The sequence below is a fragment of the Symsagittifera roscoffensis genome, chromosome 1, assembly GCF_963678635.1.
Source record: "Symsagittifera roscoffensis chromosome 1, txSymRosc1.1, whole genome shotgun sequence".
Taxonomy (NCBI): domain Eukaryota; kingdom Metazoa; phylum Xenacoelomorpha; order Acoela; family Convolutidae; genus Symsagittifera; species Symsagittifera roscoffensis.
In genome coordinates, this window is record NC_087062.1 from 92547901 (window position 1) to 92566769 (window position 18869).

The 18869-nt window shown below is 36.6% G+C and overlaps 2 protein-coding genes across 2 annotated transcripts; one reads left to right on the forward strand and one right to left on the reverse strand.

The window, feature by feature from the left end:
- Positions 1-1528: 1528 nt before the first annotated feature.
- LOC134857233 (uncharacterized) lies at positions 1529-2511 on the forward strand. The gene is made up of 2 exons (XM_063873606.1): positions 1529-1566; positions 1862-2511. The coding sequence occupies exons 1-2, from the start codon at positions 1543-1545 to the stop codon at positions 2507-2509; spliced, it is 672 nt and encodes a 223-aa protein (XP_063729676.1). The 5' UTR covers positions 1529-1542; the 3' UTR covers positions 2510-2511.
- Positions 2512-3041: 530 nt separating this feature from the next.
- On the reverse strand, positions 3042-10418 carry LOC134852505 (pre-B-cell leukemia transcription factor 1-like). The gene is made up of 8 exons (XM_063868553.1): positions 10043-10418; positions 9796-9875; positions 9231-9403; positions 8321-8568; positions 7873-8008; positions 7740-7788; positions 7362-7669; positions 3042-4205 (listed from the first exon to the last, which is right to left on the reverse strand). The coding sequence occupies exons 1-8, from the start codon at positions 10414-10416 to the stop codon at positions 4026-4028; spliced, it is 1548 nt and encodes a 515-aa protein (XP_063724623.1). The 5' UTR covers positions 10417-10418; the 3' UTR covers positions 3042-4025.
- Positions 10419-18869: the final 8451 nt, after the last annotated feature.

Here is an 18869-nt window from a genome sequence, read left to right on the forward strand (position 1 = left end):
CGATACCGAAAACTATTTTCCAAGTTTATATTAGTACCGACAAAAAAAAACAAGTCAAAAATTTTTGCGATTTCGAATTCGTTTTCAATTTAACGCTGGCGAAAGAGGGCTCTCAATTCCTCTCAGCAGAGTTATTGTCCTCGTTCACATCATTTTTGTAGATGAGACTAACTGGGCAATGAAATTAATTTTGCTAAATGCGACTTAGAAATATGGTATATTTTCTGTCCCAATTGACTTGCTCTGAAACATTGCTATCTTGAATTTCAAACCCTATCAGCAAAGCTCTATTAACATAAAATTAAAAAATCTGAAACTCTAAATTTCATAATTGCACATAATATAGTAGTAAGATTTTGCAATTGCAACTAATTTTTCAAGTCTCACATCATTGACAATCATTATCTACTAAAAGTTGTCCTTAACAGGCGCAGATCTAGAATTTTCTCGAGAATATATAATTTCAAATTAAGCTACAAGAACGGAGTGGGGTGTTTGAAAAATTTTTCCATGTTTTTATCGAGTTTTTTTCAGGTGGACCAAATTAATTTCTAGAGCTCTCCAAAAAAACTTTATAGAAGACTTATTTTGCCGAATTAGTCGTTTTAATTGTAAGTTCTCGATGCGCGGTAACAACTAAAATTAGTGCTTATTGGAGTTAAGGTTAAGAGGTTTCCTGATGCCACAAAAATGGATGCCAGAAAATAGTACCAAAAGGGGGCCCTTTGGGTGGTTAGGGGGTCAAATCCTTGAGAAGGCGATAAATCCGCTACGGTCATTATTTTTTAGAGGAGAAAAATGCATTAGAAGTTTATTCAAATTGTGGCAATTAGTCGTTCTCAAACATCGAAAATAATTTCCAAGTGAACCTGTTTTCATTTCGAAGAGTTTATGTACTCCAAAATTTGGAGAAATACTTTTGGTTTGGAGGTCATGACTTTGACTCATTGCCAAGTCATGACGCTTTTTTGATGCATAGGATTTTTTGTAACTAAAATATTTCATAGGTGTGCAAAAGTTAAAAAGCTCGGTCGGTTGCGAAAAAAATCTTTAATCAGTTAAAGCGAATGTATCTATTTAAAACATATGCCAGATTTCAAGGAAACTTGTGAATATGTCAATTCTTTCGCACCTATACTTAAAAAGAATTCGGCAAAAATTGTGGCACTTTGTTTTGATGAAGTATGTATTACTAAGGTGCTAAAAATAATTGTTAACGAATAACGAAGGTGGAAAACTCTTAACAACAAACATATCATCAGCCTTGTTCATCATCGGCGACAAATCACTTTCCAAATTTGATCGCGCAATCAACAACCAAAAATTTTTGGTGTAATCAACAATTACCTGATTGAAATTAATTCTAATTCTAGTCTGAAAACTCTCATTGTTCACCTTAAATACCGATACATTGTCTAATTTGACCTCCATTTTGAAACGTCCTATTTTGGTATTCATAACTTATAACCTAGATCAAACTCAGTTGAAATGTTCCGAAGAGTCATTTTGTCCAGTTTCCAATCAATCAGCAGTACTTCATCAATGGCACTTTCAGAACAATTTCCAGTATGTTTCATTTTTTTACCATTCGACAAAGATTTTGAAATTGGTAATGATAAAAGTACTCGTTTAATCTAGAAAATATAGATACATCTGTAAAAAAAAAATTGAATCATAAAAATTTAGGAGGGGGAAGCGGCTACATTTGCTTAATTGCGTTTTATTTCCGTTAATAAAAAAATAGCGTTGGCTAGTACTGGTACCAGTTAGCATGCGCTTTTTGAATTAAAAAACTTGAATTCAAAATTACAGACCTTTTTGAATTCAAAATTAAAGACCTGTCACCTTTGTTATATTTTAGGACTCGGATTACAGTTCTGACGTTCTGGCCTGGTCCCTTTCGAATGTGATTTCGGACGACGAGTCGGGCTATGACTCAAACAGCTACGATCTCGACAGAGCTACCACAGGAGGCGAGGACAACTTTGAGGGTGATACTGACGAGGTCTTCCAGACATCTGTCCAAACTTCCGCCCATTTTCAAGCCAGCTTTGAAGTTATTTATGACTCTCCTCCTCCGTTTAATGCTCTGGACAGATTTGTCCAGTCTAAGCGAAATCCTGGATACACTATCAAGAAGTCTGAAGACGCCAAAACTTCGTTGGTTCTCGAGACTAAGACGGAATCGGGAGAGGTGAAGCGTCGAGCTCTTCTCAACCCAGACCGATTCAAGACACAGATGTGCAAAGCTTACTTGCGCGGATCTTGTTTGTTTGCCGATCAGTGTCAGTTTGCTCATGGTGAGAGCGACCTGCGAGCCCCCAAAGTGCACCAAAAGTACAAAACTCAGAAGTGCAAACACTTCGCAGCTGGCAAATGCAAGCACGGCAACGCCTGCTGGTTCATCCACGAGAACGATGTGAAGGAAAAACAGCTCACTGATGTGATGAAAATTCTCTCTAAGAAATCGGAGAAGGAAATCGAGCAATGGGCATCAAATACCGAATAGAGACCTGTGTACTTAAATAAATACAGAAGTTCAGTGCTCGACAGCGTCTGCCGATTTCTTAAACTATTTAAATAATTTTCGCAGCAAATTTGATAAAATATTACTCATGATTTCTGTTCATAGTGTTTATTGACTTGCGCTGTAAAGCGCATTATTGCATAGTTTCAACTTCTCAATTTACAATTTTTCTCAGTAATTTCTAAGAGCCAATTTAAATGACGCGGGATCTTCGGTTCCATTGATGGTGTGATTTTTGAAAGATTTTGCTAGCCACTGTAGGTTAACCACTCGGAGATTAAAAATCCGTCAAACCCTACGCAATGACTATAATTTAAGTTTGCAAAGCCATTTAACAGGAATACTTTCTGCAAGATTAGATAACTCATCTGTTTTCTTTTGGTGTTCCGCCCTCAAATTTATAGGTTAGAACGTTCTCTATCTCAAAAATTTGCCTCTGGTGCAAAAATTACGTCGAACTCAAAAATTACGTCGAAAAAAAACGAAAACCACGCTACGAATTTGGGAGAACAAGTTCATATCCAAGAATTTATTACAAATAGTATATTTGTACTTTATAATTTATGAGTAAATACAACAAGGAGAATGTAGTACATTGATGTGCAACAATGAGAAATATTAAAACGATTAGGTATAACTAATAGATATTATTTTAGAAAAGTCTAAAGTTAAGACTGCACGGAGGGAAACGTTGGAGGTTTAAAATTTGGCTTCAAATTTACAAAAATGAAAAAATTAAATTTTTCTAATGATCAAATCGACAAAACCCTGTTCAGACCACTGATTGGGTAAACTATTAATATTAAGTTCACATAAACATAACTAAATTAGTCCATGCTAAATGAGTGCAATTTTGAAGTTATTAATCAAACTGTTGAAGATAATCAACAATATACCAGGTCAGCGATAAGGAGAAATATTAACCAAGGGATAACAAGAGAGAAGACAATTATTGTAGATAACGTGAGCCAATGATTTTGATTTTTTGTAGCAATGCAAGCTCAGAATTATATTAGCCTCAACCGAACTAAGGTAACCAGTGTTAATAAATTTAAAAAAAAATTTTTTTTATGTATATGGCACAATGGTATGATTTAATCACTGTTTCATATTTGTATCAAAAGCATATAATTCAACTACTAGCTGTAAAAACTTCAGTCGGCGTAAATATTTGCTTTAATTCCACGATAATGATTCAATTACTTTTGAAACTGTTATCAAACATTTTTCAACAACAAAACTTCACTGGATAACTTAATAATTAAATTCAGGCAACCGAAAAAATAACTTGAGCATAAATCTCTCCAAAAGATTGCTCCATACTATGATGCGCTATTTTCTTCTACCAAATAGACACAAAAATGACCCCTCAAAGGATCACTATACTTCTACGCATCACAATCGCGTTCTTTCATAAATTGTGCATCGGAGATCTGATTTGCTTTCAAAGCTGCATAGTTGAGTTCTGAGCATTATGGCGTTTGTTGTTAGAAGAAAACTAGAAGTTGTTCACGGAGGAGCGTGCAATGGCGTCTTGAACTGCGGCAGCATTGGCGGCCGAGGCAGCTGCCGCTGCTGCACTGTGATGGGCATGCGCAGATGCTCCCCAGCTGGCCAAGGCAGAGTCGTCAAAGAGGGAGCTAATCGAGGCACCACCTCCTGTCGACGAGGAACTGACCTGGCAACAATATTAACTACACTTACAACATTAACAAAGTCTTTGCCAAGATATAATCTCCTATCACAAACACAGACAACTGACAGTTGAAAAGTGTCAATGAATGCGAAAGAACAAAAAAAGATAGTAGTTAACAAATTCTGTTGAAGTTTTAGTTTCAAGGAATACTTATATATCCCGTCCTGCTTTTGTTTCCCACCCCCTCGTAAAATTACAAAATAAAGCTGTTCAAAAATTGTTCACATGGCATTTTGCATGTCAGAAATGTTGAAAAAAATTGTTCACTTTTTCACGTCGACACGTTTTAATGCAATTTATTACATGAAATGTCCTTTTAAACAGACCTTCATATTTTGAATTTCAGAAAAATTCGAAGGTGGGGAACTAGAAAAGAGCCTCCTCTCATCGTAACCAGTTGCTGTGCAAGGAGCACAGACCGTCTCCACCACAAAAATCATTTTAAAAATGGTATCCTATATAAACGGTTCTTCGTTAACCTGAAAACGATTCTTAACGGCCTTTACTTTTTCGCTGCACGATAGTTTACTCAGAAACGAAGCTGCGCTTCGCAAACATTAGCCAGATCATGACAAAAAGCAGCTAGATAAAGTGCAATAAAAAGTACAAATAAGGACCGAATAGTAAAACTTTGCTACGTATCAGATTCGAACCTACGACCTCGAGATTTGAATCCCCTCGGCCACCGAAAACTAACTATCTGCAAAAATAGCCACAAACAAAGTAGCTACATATGCTTAAAATTGATAATGAGATGCAGCAGAAGTAGAATCGAAAACGAATAGACACTATTTTGCATGTAAAACTTTGGAATATAACAAACTGAAGACCTCCACACTAAAAATGCATGCAATAAATTGGAAAGCATGAAGCAAAATTATGTATAAATTATGCATTTCAAAAAACGACGAGATTTTCAAGTTTCTATTGTACTGTTGTTTGAAACAAATGGCTTGTTTCGCTTCAATTGATGAACTAAAAACGCATCAACTAAGTTAACTCATTACTAATCGAATATCAAAGAGCCGTAAAAAGCCTATCAAAAAGCCGTAAATATGCCACCATTATTTGCTACTTAGATTGAAATAAAAAAGAATAAACGTGCTATTACACTACGCTCGCAAAAATCCGCTAGTGTGAACAAAGGATTTGAACTTTGTAAAAATCGGAAATCAAAACGCGAAAAAATCAAATTTGATCATGATCTATCCTAAATTTGAGAATATCCTAAAAAACTTATAAATTAAGAACTTCGTTCTTTAACACTTAGAACCAAGTTAATCGGCACATCATTTCAAGGGAGACATAAGGGAGAAAACATAATCCTTTAAAACAGAGACGAAGCGGAACTAAGCACTCATTGGGAAAAATAATCGGCACCTAGCCGAAAACGACTCAGTCAAAAATTTCGACACAAGGATTTTCGTCCTACGTATTAAGAACTTATTGTGAAGCAAAATTAACACTGCGATGGAGCGAGAAAACTAGTGGGAACATGAAAAAAATAGCTCTATAAAGTGAAATAAGAAAAAAAATAACAATAAGTCTTGAAAAAAATCTTTTGCTGCGGCGGATTCCATCCTACGACCAGGAAAAATAGAAGTTATACAAAATTGGTATTGATAAATTTCTAACTACCATAAAAAAGACATTAAGTCGAAGCTGCACTTCACAAACAAGCCAAAAATTGCATGGAAGAAACTTTAAAAGGGCCAAAAAAAGGATTAATAATGAGTTTTGAAAAATTAAGTGACCTTGACAGGGTTCGATTCTCAGTCCTCGGACACCCAAGTACTAAAATTGACTTATATACAAACCTATGCCACTGGAGCTTATAGAAGTTAAAAACTAGCCGCTAATAAATTGGAGAATATATGAAATTCATTTAAGTTTGAAAAAATAGAGTTTGTACACAGATAACGCTACAGGGAAAGACCGAATGAGTAAAACTTTGAGTCTACAAAAATTCTTCAGTGACGCACGCCAATTATGAGTCTACATAATTGCTAAGTGACGCAAGCCAATTATGACGCATTAGCAGTACCAGTAAATTTGAAAAGAAATTTACCAACTAACATGTCTCAATTTATAGAGCGGACACGTTTTAACTAGTATACGAAAAAGTTCATTGAAAACATCCGACCCTGCCCAGGTTCGAACCATCTAATTTTGTTGCTGGTCTCCTTCCCTACCTCTACGCTACAGATCCATGACACCTTGAAGCTAAAGCGCTATTTGTAATAAAATACTCTGTTTTAATATCCTTAGCATTGGCTGTACTTAATAGCTGGATCAAAATGAACTCTTTGTCGCAACAATTGCATTGCAACATTATTTGCGACTTAGGTTAGAAAAAAAAGAACGTTCATAGTATAACACAAGCTATGCTTGTGTAAATATGACGACAGATGACATAAACAGAACAGTGATGTAGAGATGATCACTTCTCAGAAATGATTTTGTTAAACTAGTTGTTAGCCCAAAAAAGCATATTCCGATTTTATAACGCTTGCTAATCACAAGTGTGAAAACAGAATAGAATTGTAACTCAAACACAGAGGCAAAACACTAGCGAGAACACGACAAATAGCAGCTCTATAAAGTGCAATACGAAAAGGTAGAAATAAGTCTCGAATTACTAAAAATTCGAAAACGTCTCGGGTTTATCTGCTAACTAGATATTATCAGTCTCAACACTAACCACTCAGTCAAGGATGCTTAAAACATCACAAACACTAGCCAAAAATAAAGCAGAGAACAGATGCAATGAAATTTTCAATGCTACAGATCGTGATTATAACAAAAGTGCCACTAAATAAGTGAACATTTTTAATGAATTTGCGAGTAAGCTTAGAAAAAAAAGAAGGTTCGTACTAATGCACTTCGCTCGCAAGGTAGCTAGTGTATTCAAGGAAACAAAAGTTTATAAAACACAAAATTGCTGTCCGAAAAATCTTAACAACTTTTTTTAAAAAAGAGCATGAAAAGTCAATTTTACGGAGCAAAAACTTAAGCGAGAAAAAGTTGAGTTTTTAAAAAAATTAACGAAAACAATTCTAATCAAATAACTAAAATCCTCAGAAATCTCTCCCCGTAAAAATTTATCAGAGTAACAAAAGGGCTAGGAATGCTACTTACACCCATAGAACTCTCCGACGAGTGAGGATATTGGAACAGAGGGTGTCCGTCCGACTGTTGCTGCTGCTGAGCCATGGCTGCTGCAGCAGCTGCATTCTCTTCGCTTCCCACGGGCGTCAGCTGACCACTGGAGAACTGGTCCGCATCGGAATAGCCACTGGCACCACCTGTCGGGCCTCCAGCCGAACTCGATGCACCTCCACTTGGGGGCCCATTGATAGAAGCCGAGGAACCACTGCTCGGCATGGCTCCAGGAGTGCTACCAGGAGGTACCAAAATGTCTTGTGGGTTGTAGCTACCCGGGTTGTCTAAAACGTATACTTGTAACATAGTAAACGAATCTCTACAGTTTAAAGAACATCTAAGAGGGCCTCTTACCGATATTCTTCTTGTATCTGATTCTTTTGTTCCCGAACCAATTAGATATCTGAAAACAAACATCGTGATGACAAAATGTAGCTTAGTCAAAAGACTTGTCTAGACGTTAGTTTATATAATAAGATGATCTCACCTGTGATACTGAGAGTCCACACTTTTTGGCCAGTTCCTCTTTTACCTCCTCGGAGGGATAGGGATTGTTGAGATGGGAGTAGAAGTACTCGTTCAAGATCTCACTCGCCTGCTTGCTGAAGTTCCTCCTCTTCCGTCTGAAAACACATGACAGAACCTATGAAATGACTGAAACCCCATGACAGCAAAACACATCTTTTTCACTCATCGCACGATAACCATAGAAGCCAATTTCGATCAATTGTTCCGCTAAAGTGTTCAAAAAACTGTAGTTTATGCGCTCTCTGTGCTATGCTTGATATCAAACAAACACGTTGTCCCACTCAAAAACATAAATGATTTCAAAAAATTTCTGATCTACTCTTTTTCGACGGTAAAATAAAACTTGAAGCCTCTGCTTGTATTGGTTGTGAAGACGTAAGATAGCTTTTAAAAGAAAACTGCTCGACCTTGCATCTAGGAAGCGGGATCGAAGGATCATGACAGCTTCGCAGGTGCTCTGTTTCAGCTGCATCTGGATGGCATTGAACTTCTTCTGGATGATGGCCACCATCCGGTCGATCTCTTTGGGCGAGATGGGTCTGGTGCGACTCTGTTCCCGCAACAGGTTCATAACGTGTGAGGTGAACTCGTTACATGCAATGTGGTACTTCCGCATCTCCGTATGGTAAATCTCTCGAATTTGCCCCAGCTTCGCCTGAGCAGAACACCCGAAAGAAAATAAACAGAAGGTTGGAAAAATGTCAACGAGCACAAAAAAACCGCAACAAAAAAATTTCAAATATTTTCAACTGCCGTATTTCGAAAAAAATTGCACCGTGCTAAAGTATTACATTTTTCAAGAATCTTGTATAATAATAATCATAATACATTCGTTTTCAAGAAGGGATAGACTCGACTATTATTTACACAACTCACAACAACAAATATCCCATATTAGGCTCGGCACTTTCTGCGTAAAACTAGCCCAATTAGAGAAAACTGGGTCACAGATAGTTTCCTGGGAAATCGAAATATTAAAGCCCACTTTCGAAACAAAAAATCAGTCACGTTTTTTTGCTCCCTTTATACTTTCGTAGGCAAGTTACGTTTGGAAAACTTAACTTGCCTTCCATATAGCAAATGAATTTGGTTGAACTGATAAAAAATTTGCAGCGTGATCAATATTTAAGACAAGGGGGTTCAAATTATCAGGGGGTCCTTGAACCCCCTCTCCTTAGTTTGGTTGGAGGCGACGATATTAATGTGCGGGAAGAGAGGATGGGTAGAACGAAAAAGAAAATGTGTTGAAGGGCATACCGACAATTATGAAGTTAATGCTTTGAAACTATTTAGAATTGTATTCAACCGAGCATCTACCTTGTAGTCGGAGTGTTCTATAGTGTTATCTGGTTGTCCTGCTCCCCCGGTTGTAGAGCTGCCAGTGGGTGATTTACCATCCCCTGAAACTCCCTCGGCCGCCAACATGTTATCCAGACGCACTATTTGCGGGTCCGGTGCGTCATCATCATTCTGATTACGCATGTTGAGAACTAAACGAGAAATATGCTCTTTTGAATTTCAGATGTCTGAAGTTCATCATTCAGACTTGAGATATATTGGAAAGATGGTTTGGCAGCAGGAGATGACTTGCTGTATTAGTTTTTAATTTTTGATACCACGGGGGGCTAGATACGGAGTAGCTCCTCTTAGTAACACTCTTAAGATCTTTTTAAGCATATGATCTACATCAACAATCACTTGACACTAAGCAAATCTCGGAGACTCTAAATTTCTTTTGAAGTCAAAATTATACATACTAAGGCCTCTGAACATGCAAAAAAACAATAACTATAGAACAGAAACTGGAACTAGTAAGTAGGGATAAAGTGCATGAAAAAGACGATGAGAACAATCTCCATATCAAAATGGTGAAGATTCTTACAGGTTCCCGTTTTTTCTTTGATCTCACAGAGGACACTGAAGAGCGCAGGGCGCATCCTATGGATATTCAACGTCTGCTTCCTGAAACACAATATTCATTATTTTTTCACGCGAGGTTTTTTTTGATAAAGGTTTGTGATAAAGATTTTTCAGAGTGATAAAGGTACAATACACAGGCCAAAAAATCTGTTTTTCCATTGTATGATGATTTAAAAAGTTCGCATTTCACATGGACTTTCGATACGAACCTTGCCTGTGCAGCGTCAAGAGACTGTTCGGTTATCGTCATAATCTGCTGTAAGATTTCTTGCAACTGTCGCTTTCTAGTTTCTTCCGTCAACATTCCTGAGTTATTTCCCAGAGAACCTAGGCCTAGATCTTGACCGGATCCGTCGCCAAGCCCTACTGAAGTGGGAACCCCCTGGTGTGCAAGATGCCCCCACCCTCCGGACGCTCCAGAGACAGAAACACCCCCGTGCATGTTGACCCCCGAGGGGTCCACACCGGAGTGCATTGCAGCAGCATTCATCTGTTGTTGCTGCTGCTGTTGAAGAAAGGCAAGTGCGAATCTGTGTTGATCATCCATATTTTGAGGATTATCGTACGCGTTGCCTAGTATCATATCTACCTGGAAACTCGCTCATCGTAAAATACAATTTTTAAACCATGAAAAAACCGATTATGAGAAAGCAAACAATTTTGAGAAATGAAAACACCGATTATGAGAAAATTAATTCAACGACTTAACAAAGATTAGTTAATTAAATCAACAATTGTTAGTTCATCGAATCAACCAAGACAACAGCTCACACGAAAACGACTGCAAAATAAATATATACACATTTACAACTGTACAAATTCGCTGATAAAAAGTTTTTGATGACTAAAATCAGCTATTCTCATAAGCTAAACTGCAAACTTTGAGTCCACAAGAGAACACCAATCAGTAATTAGCAACTATTCATTCAGTTCATTCATATTTGAGATTTCTAGTTTTTCCTTGTTTCTAGTAATGTCGAACTACCAACGTCTTTGATCTCGTTGTTTTTGATAGCTGCTGGTCTTTCAACTTCTAAAATAGCCAACATTTAAGTGCTAATATCATGATCACAGAAAATCAAAACCAACTTAGGCTGGAAAGCAATTGAATTTTACGTCTAGTAGGCTAATTGTGTGCCCTTTGTCTATCGTTTCCATCAGGAGCTTTCAGTTTTTGAAATTGATTATATTATGGTTATTATTAGATATCTCAGTCGAGAATAAAAGCCGACGCCCAATAGGCTGAAAATCAAACTAAAAATAATTAAACATAGCCAATAGACAGTTGAAAAAGAGTCAATGAAGTATACACAAAAAAAATACTGACTTGTTTCTTGAAAAAAAAGTCAACTTTCGAATTTCAAAAAAACCGATGCCCTTAAAGCTTTTTGAACTTCTAGAACAAATTATGCTTGCACATTTATGATAAATTAACGCAATTTGAAAGATTTATTCAACTGACAGTCTTCGCCCTATGTTTGTTTCACCTTAAAAAAATTCAATTCAAAGTTTTAAAAAGGTGGAGTTTTTTTGACATCATTAAGTCATCATCGTTCAAGTTTTGGAAGTCGCCGCGTCGCAAGATTTGCGTTTATGCAAACTTGACGCTGCCTTGTTTTTTCTCGGCATTTTTTTCTAAACTGAATTTCAGTCGAGGCAAATCGTCAAGTGAACTTTGACTTATTCATTGCCAAGTTTGATATGCTATTTAAAAGATTTGTTGCAAGATTTAGACACAAGGTCAAGGTTTCGCATGAAAACTTCTGCGTATAGTAGGCGAAAAGATTGCATACAAAAATGATAGGGGGCTTCTTGAAGAATAGGCTCTAGTCATTCTAAATTGTAGCACTTAATTGAAAGGTGAAACTGATTCTGTAGCAAAATTGAAAACATAGCATAACCAATAGACAGTTGGAAAAAAGTCAATGAACGAAAGTAAATCGAAAAAAAAAACTACTGACTTGTTTTTAGAAAAATTTTTTTTTAGAAAACTTCGAATTTGGAAGAAAACAGATTGCCCTAAAGTTCTTCGAATTTCAAGAACAAATAATGATTGACTATTCATTGATAAATTAACCCAATTTGAGAAAACTGGATCAATAAGTAAAACTTTTATTTCGCTGAGAAATCTGAAAATTAAACTCAACTTTCGAAACTAGAAGCTGATCATGTTTTTGGTAACCTTTTCTCTGATCGATACTGGAGTTTCCTTTCCTTTTAACAAAGGCAATGAGCTGAACGCGAAACCATCAAAAGTCAAATCGCAAAAAAATACATTGCCTGAACAAATTTAAGAACTTTTCCTGAAAAAAAAGTAGAAAAAAATCAGCGAGACCTATAAGAATGTTCACTACATTCATCAATTCTTTAAAAAAGAGCATGCAAACACCGCAAATTATTCAAGTGATTTTTTAAGAATCTGTTGTCCAAAAATTTCTAAATTCAATTACAAGCGTAATGAACCAAGCACAATTAAAAACCATTTCAATATATAAATTTTGTTTTTAACTAGGAAACCTGATAATTAAAGTTCACTTTCGAAAAAAAATCAAGCTCGTTTTTCCGCCAAATTTGCTAAGGTAATTGAAGATTGTAACACGACTTGACTTCCCTTTGAGCAAATTGTTTCAAATTGAATTGTAAAAAATTCAAAATGTTAAATTTTCGGTAGACTATTTGAGATTTATTTTAACAACTACCTCCAAGTTCTAGCAATTTCGCCCGACAAACAAATATTACTATTCAAAGCTTATATTTGTTTTTAAGGAAAATTTTCAAATGAACTCCATAAAAATATCTACTGAAGCAGAATCAATCGAAATGAGGAACACAATTTAATTCTGACCGCTTTATAAGAGTCCAGCATGATACGGTTGCTCTGAATTTGCCCCTTATGTTTGTAAAGACGATCACGCTCTTTGACTTCTGGAAGAGATTGGTACAACCTAAACAAGCAACGCAATATCCATGATGTCAAATCACTTTTTCCGATAGCAACCATTTCGTTGCCCTTTGCCGATCATACACTTCAACACGAATGCTTCTGAAACAAACATAAAAACTTACCGCTCAGTTCTCGACCTCATTTCACTGCGTGTGATTGGCTTTTTCTTGGCATTGTTGCAGTCTAAAACAAGCTAAGTTTGCCTTATCCGATTTCTTATTTAGAAGATAACCAATAAATCAATTGAATGGCGTTACTGTTGCCTCAGCTGGAGCGCCTTTAATTTTCGAAAAGTTTGTAATCCAAATTTTTTTTTGATTTCAAACAAAAACTGATTTCACTTTTCTACATTTAAACTGTTTATCAATAATCATACAGGAGAAATCGAAAAGCCAGTAGAAACGTCAATTTTCAGATTCGCTTGACGTTTATTGTACATGACTTTAACTGAAATATTGAATTGAATTATTTAGTGAGAAAATATACATATACAGACTCTGGAAAACCAAAAACAAGAGGATCAAGATACTAACAATTATGATAAAATGATTTCATGTAAATCGGAATTATCTATTAGAAAACAGTTCTTAATTGTATACCTGTATTTATAAATTTCGCTTGTCTTTAATTGTTAATGGTCTTTAATTGTTTTAAATATTCAACAATTCTAATCGAAAACAACGTTGTCAGCATCCTGAGCCAATTACCTGATAGTGACTATAAAAGGCCCCAATCAGTGGTTTATACCTTAATGACAAAAGAAAACCAACTTTTACAGACCTCTAACAGGGATGACAGAGGCCCAACGAGGACTGTCTCTAGCCTGGATCGCGTCCAGTACTTTGGTCTTAGCCGGAAGTCCGTGGGATCCCCTGGTAGACATGTTAATGTTAGCTCGCTTGTGTTCGTAGATCTCCTGCATGTGTCTTTCCGCTGCTCGGATAGAGATCAGTCTTTGTCGTTCGCGCGACTTGCGCAACACATCCGCTTTATTCAGCAGAAACGCATCCTGGAAACTATACGTAGTTAACTTATCAGCAGCAAAAAAGCACTTTGTTCCAGTTCGCAAATGACAATTCAAAACAATGATGCACATGAGACTGGGATTTTCAACTAAATCGGAGCGACATTTTTTGAATTTACCTGAAGTGTCAACTTGGAGGTTCCGCGTGGCTTTTTCATCTCAGTTGGTAGTTGCTTCGGCCGACCTGCATGTCCTACATTCTCTTCTTCGTTTTCTTTGTCACTGAGCGAAAAGAACCACGACAGAGTATTTTGTGGACTTTTCAAGTTAGCCGCTTCCATAATTTGCCTTGAAGCTTTCGTCTCCTTTCTAAAATGAGTTCATTGCGCCTTCTATTGATATTCTCAGGTAAGATATACTTTGGAATCAAAACAAAAAGAATTTAAGCCATTTAATTGAAATTTCATCGTGATAAAAATAACACGACCTAGATAACGTTTACTACCCACTAATTTACGTGAAAACATCATCGAATGAATGTCTTCCGACACTAGAAAACTCCGCTCAACTCGAACTCTTTCCTTCCTGGGAGTATATCCATAATAAAATTGATTGGTTTGTTTTGTCATTACCTGGTCTTTATATTTTCATTTGCTCTTAAAGCGTTGTCGAAATTAACACCATTCAATCCCATCTCGCTCTGATAGCCAAACATCAACTCCCTCGAAGTCTGAACTGAAACTGTTCTCTTCGATTCACACACTAAAACCTCGTCCATTTCCTCGTTAGAGTTTGACTTCTTCGCTCTAGACTTTGGTTTGCCAGTGACGCGTTGTATATTATTTGTTGCTATTCCCTCTTTATCTATTTTAACCCTTCTATTTGCGGCTGAAGATGCCACATGTTGAACTTCACTCATAGGCGCAACATTCCTTTTCAAGTTCTCTTCTTCCGAAGCTTTTCTGGAAAGCCACGACCTGCTCGGTTTTTCGGTACCCTGAGTTTTAAATTTCTTTCCGGCATCGGAAACTGACGTAGTGTCAAAATCACTTTCCGGCATCAGTGATAAATTTGCAGCCTCTTTGACTCCTTCTAACCACTGACGTGCAAAGTACTGAACTGGGTTGCAAATCAACTGGGAAAAACAATCAATTTCATCCCGAGAAGACTTCGGATTTGTTGTCTTACCCGTTCGATTTTCCCCTTTCCCAGCTTTCGGGAACTTCTCCCAGAGTCCGGTTAATTTCGGATTTCTCGCCTTCCTGTTGTCGTTATCCATTTTATTTCTAGTTCTCTCAACAACATTTCTCGACGAGGGATAAAAATGGCTCAGAGGTTTAGAAGACATTACAGTCGGCTCGCTATTGTCACTTTTGTCCAATTCAAAGCACTGTGACAAATCTTCTCGACTTCGTCTCAACTTTTCTCGCTTCCTTGAAGGTGATCTTCTGATGTCAGCTCTTCTCAAATCGCGTTCTGGCGAATACAGACTATCATTCATATCGCGAAAGAAAGACGAATTACAACTTTCGGTCACTATACTCATTACACTTCCCACAAAATGACTCGTGTCATTCAAGCTTTTATCGTAATGGTACTCGAAGTCGTCCACACTTTCGGTGATAAAAGCCGTTGAGTTGTTCAGGCTATAGTCATGTGCATATGTACTTTCATTTCTAAGTGAAGTGTCGTTCAAACTGATGTTACTCTTGGACCCGTAGACGCCCGATGAATGGGGTTGATTGACAAGTAACCGTCTGGGTGTCCACGAACCAATCGTTTCGTTCGGGAGATTCCTAGGCGTCTCTGCATCCACTGAGCCTGTGTGTGTACTTTCAACTGTTGTCATTGTTTGTGTGACAACGTCATCGGCATTTTTTGATGTCCTGAGAAAGTCTTCGGTCCAGTTGAACGAACCGTCTGGTCCTCCTACGTACAAACACGATTTGCTCATTAAAATGCTAAATACTATTGCTTTACCAGATAGCCAGCATTATGCCACAAATAAGAGGGGAAACAACTATTACCTCAATTCATAAACAATTCAATTGCTCTTGTAAGAGTAACTAAGCTGGGAAGACTTTAGTTATTTTTTAAACTTGCATATTTTGCACATAAAAATAAGAAAATGTGATTCATACCTTTCGTAAAATATGAGCTGTTTAAATTTGTCGCATCCGCATTGTTAAAAGAACAATCCATGATTTGCGAGCTTTCCCTCTCGAATATCTGCTGAACTCTAGATGCTAATTCTTCATATTCTTCTTCTTCGACAGTCTTGTCGAGGATCTTATCATTCTGGCCTATTTGCTCTCGCTTAGAGCTTATTTTATCGATCACTCCCGAGACATGGTTCGCAAGCTCTTTCGCCTTTCGAGCCGAATCGGTCATCGATTCTTCGGAGGGCTTCACGGACGAAACATCGTCACTTTTCTTAGGTACAGAATAGTAGGGTTTGTACGTATATGAAGTTTGCTGTGACTGCATTAGCAGCTCTTGCACCTTCCTGTTCAGCGAATCGACTGTGTGCTCCAGCTCCGTAACATCGATTGGCTCTCTTGGCGTGGCGCTTGCTGACTTGACCTCTGGGACTTTCTCGCTCATAAGTTGAGCCAAAGACGGGATATTTTCAGAGGCTAAACAATTTTCAATGAAAATATATTTGTTATTCCCAGCACCGAGGCTATAGAGAAACAATGGACTCGGGTACTTTGATACGCAAAATTTGCTAAAAGACAGTTAAAAAAATTGTCTCTTAACACAAGAAAACAATGAGAACTGGCACAATTTTCATTAAACTAACACATTAATAAACTGGAACAATAGGTGTCTTAGCTGCTTTTTAAAACTAAAATTATTTTGTTTTAATGCGCTATTTGCACATTTGCTATGGAACCAAAAAAAATGATTTGAAATCAAAATGAGTTCAAAGAGAAATCAAAGTCAAACCGCGAGTACCTATTGAATTTTCTTCATGAAAATTTTCTTAATTTAATCCAATCGTTGAAGACTTGTTGTAACTAGAAATATTTTCCCTTTCGAGTTTTAAAATCAACAAACCCAGAAATTAACTTTCAAGTCTCGTAAATTCCTACTACATGTTAAAATCAAAACTTTGATAGAAAAAATTTGAATTATTATTATTTTTAAATCATTAGTTAAAATTAAATTGTATTAAAATATCCGAGACTTAAAATATCCTGAATTATGTCTTGTATATCCTGTATTAAAATATCCAGAATTCCAAAAGAATTACTACAAATTTGTCTTGACGTGATTATTCCGCAGCAACGTAACTTACTGAACAAACGTAATTGTTCTTATAACAATAAAATAAAAATAAATTGTAATAAATATCAGAAATATCATGAATTACCTGTATTGTATATCCTCTTTTAAAAACTCAAGAATTACAACGGATTAACTACAAAATTGCCTTGTTGTGATTATTCAAAAGCAACGTAACTTTCAGAAAGCTCGCCCAAATTAAAGCAACAAGAACTACTGAAAACTTCTGACAGCCAAATTATAGGCGGATTTAAAAATTAAAAATAACTATCACAAATTGAGCTTTCAAGAATTTGAGAAACTAAGCAGATCGGCTATTTACAAAACTTAATCGGATTCATACAATCAAAAGGACGACTACCGGAAAATGATCGAGGTCAGGAACAGAGAGCTGGATCGAGCAGTGACACCAATATGCCAGATGCAACAACCTTCAAATCGACAGCGGTCCAAAACCGTGAGAAATTTTCGCCATTCCTTGTATCAGAGGAAAACACTTGACTCTAGGGTCAAGCATACCAGCAGCTCGGCAAAAGACTGAAATTCTGCTTATTGTCACCAAAGTATATTCATACAGGGGGTAGCACAACTAAAGAGAAAAATCAAGTTCTTGATCGGTATCTTATTAAAATGAGATGTCCAAATGAAATGTCCAAGATGGAACCAACTCTTCTTTAAAAAACTCCTACCCTTGATTTCATTAACAAATTTCAAAAACTTATTGAGGAAATTACTACTAAAGTTAGCCCAGATATGGTCGTTGTTTGCGTAATACAGCCAATATTCGATAAACTTGATGCATACAGTTCCACAACATTGAAGAATTTAATAGCTTGATTACCGAGCAGTTCGTATCTAGAGCAGGTTTTAAGGCGCCCAAATTGAACTCGCTGATGCAAGAGTTCAGTAACCATAGCTTTTATTTTGGAACGAGATACATTTCAATGATAACCACGGCGTCCCTTTCTTACGTAATTGTCTGCCTACTTTCGTTGGTAAAAACTCTAACCTTCCCAGAGTCAAACAATCTAATGATTATGCATATCGACCTCTCTTTAAAGCGCCTTCTCAACATTATCAAAACTCTTATTTGAACAGAAATACTAATCCAGTAACCGAAATAAAAATAATTTCTCTCACTTCTGGGCCTACAATCAAAGCCACCATCAAACTTTCAATTATACTAAGGGCTTTCTTAGCAGAAAAATTTGTTTTATTTAGATATGACAGATCAGTCGAAGCCAGCAAGAAAACAAAAGGAGACGGCGTCATGCTTTTGGTGCTTATAAAAGTCAACCTAAAACTACGCCAAGACTTAATTTTGCGCAAAAAATATGACAGTTTATGGATTGTACTCAAAACTGCATCTGACAAAATAAAAGAACCGCCGTTTTAAAAAAAATCTAACAATCCAAGCTAAGCAAACAAAACTGAATTCAAGGAAGAACTTACTCAGTCGGTTGACTATGCACAATCAATTAATACTAATATGATTCTTTAAAGCAATTATAACCTTAATTACCTTCAAGTCGACGATTAAGATTCACTAGATACAATTTTCACACCCTATAATCTCGTTGTTACTAATAACCTTATTCCTATTCAATCGAATTCCCTAATAGACTACATCATCACCAATCTTAGTTTAAAAGATCAAGCAAACAAATCAATCGTATTTACACCTAAAAAAAACAGATCACTAGGAAATTTATTCATAATTGAACTTAATGCGGAAACAAAACTCCGTTCAAGCGCAAAATATGTGATAAGAAACTACTCAGAAAAATAAGTCAATTCAAATCGGTCAAAAATTAAATGCAGAAGCTTCTACTAGCAAAGT

Excerpts from the sequence above, each read along its gene's own strand:
- LOC134852505 (XM_063868553.1), bottom strand. The coding sequence starts at position 10,416 with ATGATACTAGGCAACGCGTACGATAATCCTCAAAATATGGATGATCAA. Across the intron at positions 8,569-9,230 it reads TAGAACACTCCGACTACAAG|GCGAAGCTGGGGCAAATTCG; the intron begins GTAGATGCTCGG and ends TGTTCTGCTCAG. Across the intron at positions 7,670-7,739 it reads CAGATACAAGAAGAATATCG|ACAACCCGGGTAGCTACAAC; the intron begins GTAAGAGGCCCT and ends TATACGTTTTAG.
- LOC134857233 (XM_063873606.1), top strand. The coding sequence starts at position 1,543 with ATGGCACTTTCAGAACAATTTCCA. Across the intron at positions 1,567-1,861 it reads CACTTTCAGAACAATTTCCA|GACTCGGATTACAGTTCTGA; the intron begins GTATGTTTCATT and ends GTTATATTTTAG.